Source organism: Rhincodon typus, chromosome 26 (assembly GCF_021869965.1).
Source record: "Rhincodon typus isolate 14 chromosome 26, sRhiTyp1.1, whole genome shotgun sequence".
NCBI lineage: Eukaryota > Metazoa > Chordata > Chondrichthyes > Orectolobiformes > Rhincodontidae > Rhincodon > Rhincodon typus.
This window is the reverse complement of record NC_063357.1, coordinates 2615667-2625253: the sequence shown is the minus strand read 5'-3', so window position 1 is coordinate 2625253 and position 9587 is coordinate 2615667. Positions and strand designations below refer to the sequence as shown.

Below are 9587 nucleotides of genomic sequence, written 5' to 3'. Positions count from 1 at the left end.
GTCGGAGGGTCAGTGCTGAGGGAGCGCCGCACTGTCGGAGGGTCAGCGCTGAGGGAGCGCCGCACTGTCGGAGGGTCAGCGCTGAGGGAGCGCCGCACTGTCGGAGGGTCAGCGCTGAGAGAGCGCCGCACTGTCGGAGGGTCAGCGCTGAGGGAGCGCCGCACTGTCGGAGGGTCAGTGCTGAGGGAGTGGGCACTGTCGGAGGGTCAGTGCTGCGGGAGCGGGCACTGTCGGAGGGTCAGTGCTGAGGGAGCGCCGCACTGTCGGAGGGTCAGTGCTGAGGGAGCGCCGCATTGTCGGAGGGTCAGTGCTGAGGCAGTGCTGTACTTTTGGAGGGTCATTATTGAGGGAGTGCTGCAACATCATGATGTCAAGTAAAACGTCTCCCGGTGTCTTGGCCAACATTTCTCCCTGAGAGAATTTGACCAAACCCGACAATGTGGCCATGATCACGTTGCTGAATATGTGCAATTTTCGTGTGAGTAAATTCACTCTGTCATTTTATACGTAATAACGGAGACAATAAAAATACAGAGTGGATGGATAAAACACTTTAGGATGCGCTAATGTCGAGGAAGGTACTATTGGAGGAGAAACTTATCTTTCTTTTATCCAATCCTGGTACAGGTCAGAGACAGTGAGTTTGAAATGGGATTTGGAAAGTTAATGTTAAGCTGACAGGGCACAGTATGTTCCTGCTGTTCACATTATGACTGATCTCCCTTGATGTTGATATTATATTCACCCTTGTCTCTTCAATTAGACGCCAGTCTTGGTGCAGTGACCAGTGAACTGTTGAACCAAGGCTATTTGACTAACTTAGTTACTGCCTGAAGACCATATGGTACTAAAGTCACAGTCAAATAGCTAGCTCCAGTGAGGCAGAGTTTTAATATGTGTCCACATTTTTCTGAGTGATCAGTTGAAGGGGGCTGTATCTGTCGATGGATTTATTTGGTGAGCGCAGAGCCTGGGTTCGCTGAATCCCTGGACAGTTTATCTTTACGATTAATACAGCAAAAAAAAATGTTAATTAATGCATTGTCACGCCACAAGTGTAGAGCTTTCCAGTACAACATCTTGAAAGGTAAAAGCTAGGGAAGGCAGAAAAACGATGTCCATAATTGATAGAAATCGAAAGGATTGCAGTTGCTGGAAGTCAGAAACAAAAACAGAGATTGCTGGAAAAGTAGACGTTGGTGAGGGACCTTATGGACACGCCAAATTTCCTGAGCTGCCTGGGGAAGGAGAGGCATTGCTGTGCCTTCTTGACTGTCGCATCTACATGGGAGGTCCTGGACAAATTGTCAGTTATCGTCACTCTGAGGAACTTGATGCTCTTCACTCTCTCAACCTCAGTTCTGTTGATGTAGATCGAGACATGTTCTCCTTCTTTCTTTCTGAATTCGATGATCAGTTCTTTAGTTTTGCAGACGTTGAGAGAGAGGTTGTTCTCATTGCACCATGTCACTAAGCCCTCTATCTCCATTCTGACACATCCAAAGTTGCTATCCAAAGTTAGATATCCAAAGTTGCTGGAAAAGCTCAGTAGGTCTGGCAGCATCTGTGAAGGTAAAAAACAGAGTTAGCGTTTCGGGTCCGGTGACCCTTCCTCAGAACCGGACCTGAAGGGTTAACTCTGTTTTTTCTTTCACAGATGCTGCCAGACCTGCTGAGCTTTTCCAGCAACGTTGGTTTTGTTCCTGATTTACAGCATCCTCAGTTCTTTCGGTTTTTATCATTAGATATCCATCCTACTATGGTGGTTTTATCAGCAAACTTGTGGATGGTGTTTTTTTGGGATTTGGCTACACATTCGTGAGTGTACAGGGAGTACTGTAAAGCTCTGAGGAAGCATCCTTTGGGGGGGCTCCAGTGTTGAGTGTTATTGTGGAGGAGGTACAGTTACATATCCTCACTGATTGCAGCCTATGGGTCAGAAAGCTGAGGATCCAGTTGTAGAAGGTGGAGCCGAGACCAACGTCATGCAGTTTTGAGATCAGTCTGGAGGCCCAGGACTGTAAGAAACTACAGAAGGTGGTGTGCACAGCCCAGACCATCACGGAAGCCAACATTCCATCCATGGACTCCATTTACACGGCTCGCTGCCGCGGAAAGGCTGTCAACATCATCAAAGATAACAAGGTGTAGAGCTGGATGAACACAGCAGGCCAAGCAGCATCAGAGGAGCAGGAAGGCTGACGTTTCGGGCCTAGACCGACTGTGTTCATCCAGCTCTACACCTTGTTATCTCAGATTCTCCAGCATCTGCAGTTCCTACTATCTCTGAAACATCATCAAAGACCTATCGCACCCCGTAATGATCTCCTACAACCTCTTCCATCAGGCAGAAGATACAGAAGCTTGAACACACGCACCAGAGGGTTCAAGAACAGCTTTTTCCTGGCCATTATAGGTCTGATGAATGGACTCTCCAGCCTCACATAATGCTGACTGCGCTAATGTTGATCTCACCTAGCGCATGCCCTGTGCAATGTAACTTGTCTAAGTCTTTTTGATCTGTACATCCTTTGCTTACTATGATGCCCGTATTGCTCATAAGCAAAAGTTTTCACTTTATTTCAGTGCATGTGACAATAAGTCAATCAATCAATCACTTAATCAGTCTGTGAGGATGCTGCCAAACCTGCTGAGCTTTTCCAGCAATCTCTATTTTTGTTACAGAATTGATAGGATGGGTATAAATAAACATTTCTCACTAGTTGGAGAGGCACGGTCAAGGGCAAAGTCCTATAATCCATGCAGGACGGAATCTGAGGAACATAAAGGGGCAATTAAAGCTTGAAACGCACTGAGAGCTGGGGCTCAATCATTGTTTTACAGCTGAGAGATCGCCTGATAGTGAGACAGCTCCAACCCTAATGTTCGCTTGCCCAAACACCCGAAATCTCCGCACTCTTGGAATCCCTTTCATCCCGGATTTTCATTGTCCAGGCAGCTGTGTCCGAATGCGAAGCTCTGGAATTCTCCCCTCCCCTTCAACTTCCCTCCTTTCTCTTCCTCACTTTCTGTCTTTCAGCTTAAAACCAAATCCCTCTGACCAAGCCTGGTCCCCTCATGTGGCCTGGTGTCACACGTGGTGTACACATTCTCTGGCGAAGTAGCCCTGCGATGTTGCACTGGGTGACAGGCGCTGTACAAATGCAACTTCGTATTTATCTCCCCTATGAGAAAGCATTTCACAATTTGGAAGGATTTGTGAAGAAGCGAGAGGTGATGTGGGGAAAGTGCACACTGTGAGTAGTCAGGCTCTGGAATGTACTCCCTGGGAAATGTGCAGGTTCCATCCAGGCAAGTCCATAGGGGCGTGAGACCCCAACTAGTAGGGAGCAGCAGTCGGCCACTCGGCCCCTCGAGCCTGCTCCACCATTCAGGAGAAGAGTGGGATGGGGTGGCTATTTGAATAGGAATGGTGTGCGGGGAAGAGGGGAAAGGCAGGAGATGGGCTCTGGGTAACGACTGAAGAGCCTGGTGCAAGCATGATGGGCTGAATGGCCTGCAACGACTCTGAGATTCCAACTTGTCACATCTGCGCCCTTTTAACCAGAGGGTCAGTGCCCCTGGGTAAGAGATGTTGAAAGTGGGAGGGGAGGGGGTGTGGGGACGTGGAGGTGAGACCCTTTATGGGTGACCCCTGCACAGAGAGCCTGGTGGGTGGGGACGAACAGTGGCACTGACAGATTAAAGCATTTGGTAAACACAACCGTATACTCCCACACAGGTCTATCAGAGAATTATCACTGCACATCTTTGCAGAAACTGCTCAAGTATTTCATTAATCCTGCCCCTTCAGTAGGGGCTAAAGTATTGGACAGGGAGATAATAGCGGGCAGGTTAATGTTTAATTCTTTCTGTGGCGTGTACAAAACTGGCTCCTGTTCCTGGGCTCAGCCTCAGTTCACACAGTGTTGGGTTGTTCAGGGACTTGGCTGAAGCTATGATCAAGTACTGGAAGATTGTGTGGGCTTTCCGTAGCCAGCTGATTATATTCCTGGTGCCACTCTTACTGCTACCACTCCCTCTGGTCATCCCAACAAAGGTAAGACAGCAACAACCCTCACCACCCCCACCCCCCCACCCCCCACCCCCAGGCTCTGCCTCTCCTGTAGGTCAGCAATTAAGGGGGGAGGGTGTGCAGGGGGCTCTTCGAGAAGGGGGCATGACCATGATGTTAGAGAAACAGCAAGAACTGTCAATGCTGGAGTCAGAGATAACACAGCGTGGAGCTGGATGAACACAGCAGGCCGGGCAGCATCAGAGGAGCAGGAAAGCTGACGTTTCGGTTCTTCAGAAAAAATGCCCAGACCACTGCTGTTTGCTGAGGTTAAACAGCAAAGCCCCTTCAGCCCTGGCACCAGTTCCTGGGGACGGCCTCATTTTCACCCCAAGGTGACAGGCAACGGTCCACAACACTCTTCAGAAAGTGGGTACAACTCCTGTGCCACGTCCCGATGGGGTTCACTAGCTGGGTCAGGGTAATTATACCAAAGGGTCTGTTTCCATGCTACCTGATTCCATATGAGTCTTAAAGGAGGAATGTGTGGGAGAGAGATAGAGGGTTACGAGTGAAATTCCACAACTCAGAGCCAAAGCAATCAAACAGTTCCAATCGGAAAGGGCCAGTGTTTGAGAAACTTCTGTCAGCGTGTGTTACAAATGGAGGAAAAGGTTAAGAAAACAAGAAATCAAGACAGATGGGAAAGTGTTTCTAACGCCGTGCTGTCCCTGTCCCTGGGAGTGTTTGATGGGGACAGTGTAGAGGAAGCTTTACTGTGTATCTAATCCCATGCTGTACCTGTCCTGGGAGCGTTTGATGGGGGACAGTGCAGAAGAAGCTTTACTCTGTATCTAATCCCACGCTGTCCCTGTCCCTGGGAGCGTTTGATGGGGGACAGTGCAATGGAAGCTTTACTCTGTATCTAACCCTGTGCTGTCCCTGTCCTGGGAGTGTTTGATGGGGACGGTGTAGAGGGAGCTTTACTCTGTATCTAACCCCATGCTGTCCCTGCCCTGGGAGTGTTTGATGGGGGGGATGGTGTATAGTTGTCTGAGTAATAACTGATTGGTGGGTCTGAAGGTTATTGAAACTGTCAGTAAAGCAGGTGGTTGAGAGCTCCTGGTTGATGACAATGCAAATGAGATGTTATATCTTGTTTGAGGCTTTTTCCGTTATTCTGATCCTTATCAGTCAGAGCATAAACTAATTATGTGGACTTTAGCACCTGGTTGTACCTGTTCAGTGGTAAAGCCTGATTTTACTGCCAAAAGTAATGCATTAATTTTCTGTGCTTTTTCTCACATTATGTAACTAAGACAGGATCTGCACGTTTCACATTCTTGTCCTGAGCCTGTGATCTTTCTGCATTGAATCAGAATTTGTCCCAGTGCCCCATTGCTGCAATAGATCACTGACCTTTCACTAACAGCTCCTCACTCGCTCCATGAGCAATGAGAGAGTGGGCAGTGCCTTGCTATCGGATACCTGCGCCAGTTATTTCAGCTCTTTATCAGCATTTGAAAGCAAGTTTGGACCATTTTGCTCCGACAAGATTAAACAATCATTTCTGTGTGAAATACTTTGCTGACGGGGTCAGTGGTTATAGTATGCCCCAGTTTGCCATCTAGAACGTAGCGCTGAGTATCTCCCTGCATAACAGGATATATCCTGCTCAGTGTTTTACTGTCAGGAGCTAATTCCATTACTAGTGGTCACAATGGGATTAAGAAATTGCATTCCTATAGCGCCGTTCAAAACCTTGGCACTGTCCTGCACTGCGAGAGAATGGCAGCTTCCCTCCTGGTGTCTTTCAGTGTCAGAATTAAAACAAAAATCTCTCTCTACAATTTTCCTCCCAAAGCAATTACACATTTTATTCCAGCCACCATTAATTACCCACTCACCTATCCCATGTATAGAGAAGCATTTTCATATTTCCCTCAAAACTTAATTTCCTGCTGAACTTTGTATCATCCATAAATCTGGGTACAGTCCTCTTGGTTCCTTCATGGAAGTCACTTATATAGTTGTTGACTAAGTCAGATCTTAGCTCTGACCCACGTGGAACCTAACCAGTCAGAGCCTTCCACAGGAAAGTTACTGCTGTCTCTCTTTCCCACCTGTCCTCAATCTAAGCTGACACATCATCTCAAATCACATGTGATCCCTGAATTCTGTATCATCACCTCTTTGTGCAGCAGGTTATCGCATGGGTTTGGAAAATTCAAATACTCTGCAGCAACTGAGTTCTGGTCTCGCTGCTACAGGAAACTTGAAAGTCTTCAGAAAAGATTTACAGGGATGTTGCCAGGGTTGGAGGGTTTGAGCTACAGGGAGACGCTGACTAGGCTGGGGCTATTTTCCCTGGAGTGTCGGAGGCTGAGGGGTGACTTTATAGAGATTCATAAAATCGTGAGGGGCTTGGATAGGGTGAAGAGCCAAGGTCTTTTCCCCAGGGTGGGGGAGTCCAAAACTAGAGGGGCATAGGTTTAAGGTGAGAGGCGAAAGATTTAAAAGGGACCTAAAGGGCAACTTTTTCATGCAGAGGGTGGTGCATGTATGGAAGGAGCTGCCAGAGGAAGTGGTGGAGGCTGGTACAATTACAACATTTAAACAGCATCTGGATGGGTATATGAATAGGAAGGGTTTAGAGGGATATGGGCCAAATACTGGCAAATGGGACTAGATTAATTTAGGGAATCTGGTCAGCATGGACGGGTTGGACTGAAGGGTCTGTTTCTGTGCTGTTACAGCTCTATGGGTCTATGGTGGTTTGCTCTTTGTCTGATCAAAACACTGACATGCCACGCACTGTTTCATTCAGTTAAATTGGTGTTGACACGAACATTAGCATTAGGGAGAGAAGTACACCATTGCACATTATTCAGGAGAAAGTCCCTCTTTGTTAGCTGATTTTTCTCGTGCAGCAGATTTTAAAAGGAATGCTTGAATAGAGAGACCCGTGATTTGTTCATCGACACATTATTGAAAGTGGCAGAGTAGATGGAGAGAAGGTGTTCCAGTTTGTAAAAGAGAATCAAGATCAAAGGGGCATAGATTGAGAGTGATGCGCAAATGGAGCAAGGGTGACATGAGAAAAAAACTTTTTCACTCAGGGTCTGGAATACACTGCCTGGAAATACGATGGAGGCAGGTTCGATTGAGGCATTGAAAAGGGGCATTTGGTTAAAACACAGTGCACAGGCACATGGGGGAAAGACAGGAGATTGGCGTTGGGTAGACAAACCCATGCAGATGTGATGGGCTGAATGGTCTCTCTCTGTGCTGTACCACCTCTGTGATTGTGGGACCAGTTATGAAGATTGTCAAAGGTTAAGAGGATTAGAGATTAAAAGCAAGGAAGTTATGTTAATCCTTTACAAATTCTGGTCAGGTCCCAGTTGGAGATTATGGGGTTGGGGGTGGGGAATGGTTTCAGAAGGATATCATGGCCTCTGAGAGGGAACGGAGGAGAATTACTCAACTGTTTCCAGGGTTGAGGGACTTTGCAGAGTTGTGGAGAGGCTGGAGAAACTGGGACAGAACAGGGAGGATTACAGGCGCTTTTCATCAGGGCATTCTTAATCACATAGGGTTTAAATCAAGTAAATATGGAGAAACTGTTTCTATTGTCAGGGGATCAATAATTACAGGAAAACAGATTTAAGACATTTCACAACAGAAGCCAGGAAAGGGACAGCAGAGCACTTACTGGAATCAGAGAATGTTGTGAAATCCGAAGGAGGGGATGAGAATATGTTTAGGCAGTGAGTTACTGGAATTGGGAATGTTCTGTCTGTGAAGCATGTGTAGGAGTCAGTTGAACAGGAACTGTCGAACACAGATTGGATAAGAGCCTGGCAGGAAGGGAGTTGGAGGTCAGTGGGGAAAGAGTGGGTATGTGAAGTAGGACTGTTTGGGTAACTCTTTTCAGCACAGGCTGCAGGGGCTGAATGGCCTCTGTAGATTTCTGTTGAATGGATCAATGGTGAGTGCTAGTGCTAGTAGACAATGCTATGGCCTTCATAGAAACCAGTGTGGTCCATGTTAGGCATGGCTCCCACTGAGCAGCTCTGCTGTGGTCTCAGTGCAAGTCCTTTACACACTCATAGAAGGATTGCACAACGCTCACAGTGTGGAAACAGGCCATTCAGCCCATCAAATCCACACCAACTGTCTGAAGAGCATCCCACCCAGACCCCCCACTACCCTATCCCTGTAACCCTCCATTTCCCATGGTCAATCCACCCTAACCTGTACATCTTTGGACTGTGGGAGGAAACCGGAGCACCCGGAGGAAACCCGCGCAGACACGGGGAGAATGTGCAAACTCCACACAGACAGTCACCCGAGGGTGGAATCGAGCCCAGGTCCCCGGCGCTGTGAGGCAGCAGTGCTAACCACTGAGCCACCGTGCCACTCATGGACAGACTCCTTATTGAGACTTGTTCCCTCCACGCACTAACCTCAGCAAATGAGGAAGCTACTCCTTTGGGGAGTTGTGTTTGCTGAATAAGTAAATCTCTGTATAATGAGCTGTTTGCTGCTGCAATATGTGAGCATTGCTGACACTTGTTCAAAACTTCTCAACCTGGGCTCCTCAAGACAATTCTCAAAAAATACCAACTTATGTGGAAAATCAACATTTTTACTGTATGAGAGGAGAGTGCCGATTGGTTCGCAAGTGAACTCTGATTGGTAGAGACATTGTGAAGGCGAATGCACCAGTTAATGATGATTGGCAGTTAACTGCCGAGCTTTGTTTCAGTGTTAAACCCAGGTGGCAGGTTAGTTCCAACCTTACCGGTAGTGAAGAGGTGAAGGTAGCTGATTCGAGCTGCTACTGTGCAGCAGCAACATGAGTAGAGTTCAATACCAGGAGGAGGCTGCCGTTAACTCCAATAGACATTCTGTCTGTTGCACACACAAATCAGTGGTGTGTGAGTTTCAGTGCCAGTGTGATGCCAGATATTTTGGTCATAAGTCCCAAGTATTGGCAGATCACATCAAATAGCATTTCACTTTAGTTCTTTTGACAAGCACGTTTCCCAGCGATATTGTGTAACTATAAAAGTTTGGACGTGGAGGTGAATGCTAAAAGTTTCTCGTTTGCTTGTTTTAGGAGGCTGGCTGTGGCTACACAATCATCCTTATGGCTATATACTGGTGCACCGAGGCACTCCCACTAGCTGTCACTGCCCTCATTCCCGTGCTACTCTTCCCAATGTTCGGAATCATGGATTCACAGCTGGTAGGTTGCCGAGATTCGGGAGTCAATTTTATTTGTTTATAAAAGGGATGGAAAGGATGGGACGCTCACAGCTGGGGGTAAATAGTCAGACTGTGGTGGGGGGGGGTCGGGTAAATGGTCAGTGCAGGGGTAGATGGTCAGTGCTGGGGATAAATGATCAGAACCGGGAGTAAATGGTCAGTGCTGGGGTAAATGGTCACAACTGGGAGTAAATGGTCAGAACTGGGGTAAATGGTCAGAGCTGGGGGTAAATGGTCAGTGCAGGGTAACTGGTCAGAACTGGGAGTAAATGGTCAGAACTGGGAGTAAATGGTCAGA

At 47.5% G+C, this 9587-nt stretch overlaps 1 protein-coding gene across 1 annotated transcript in view; it reads left to right on the top strand.

Annotated features, from left to right (window-relative positions):
• Nucleotides 1-3918: 3918 nt before the first annotated feature.
• The window catches only part of LOC109923186 (solute carrier family 13 member 5-like), a 60046-nt gene continuing 54377 nt past the window's right edge, over nt 3919-9587 (top strand). Inside the window, exons 1-2 of the mRNA XM_048612332.1 lie at nt 3919-4060; nt 9141-9269. Of these exons, the coding sequence (XP_048468289.1) occupies nt 3959-4060; nt 9141-9269 (231 nt within the window). The 5' untranslated portion in view covers nt 3919-3958. The remainder of the gene's footprint in view (nt 4061-9140; nt 9270-9587) is intronic.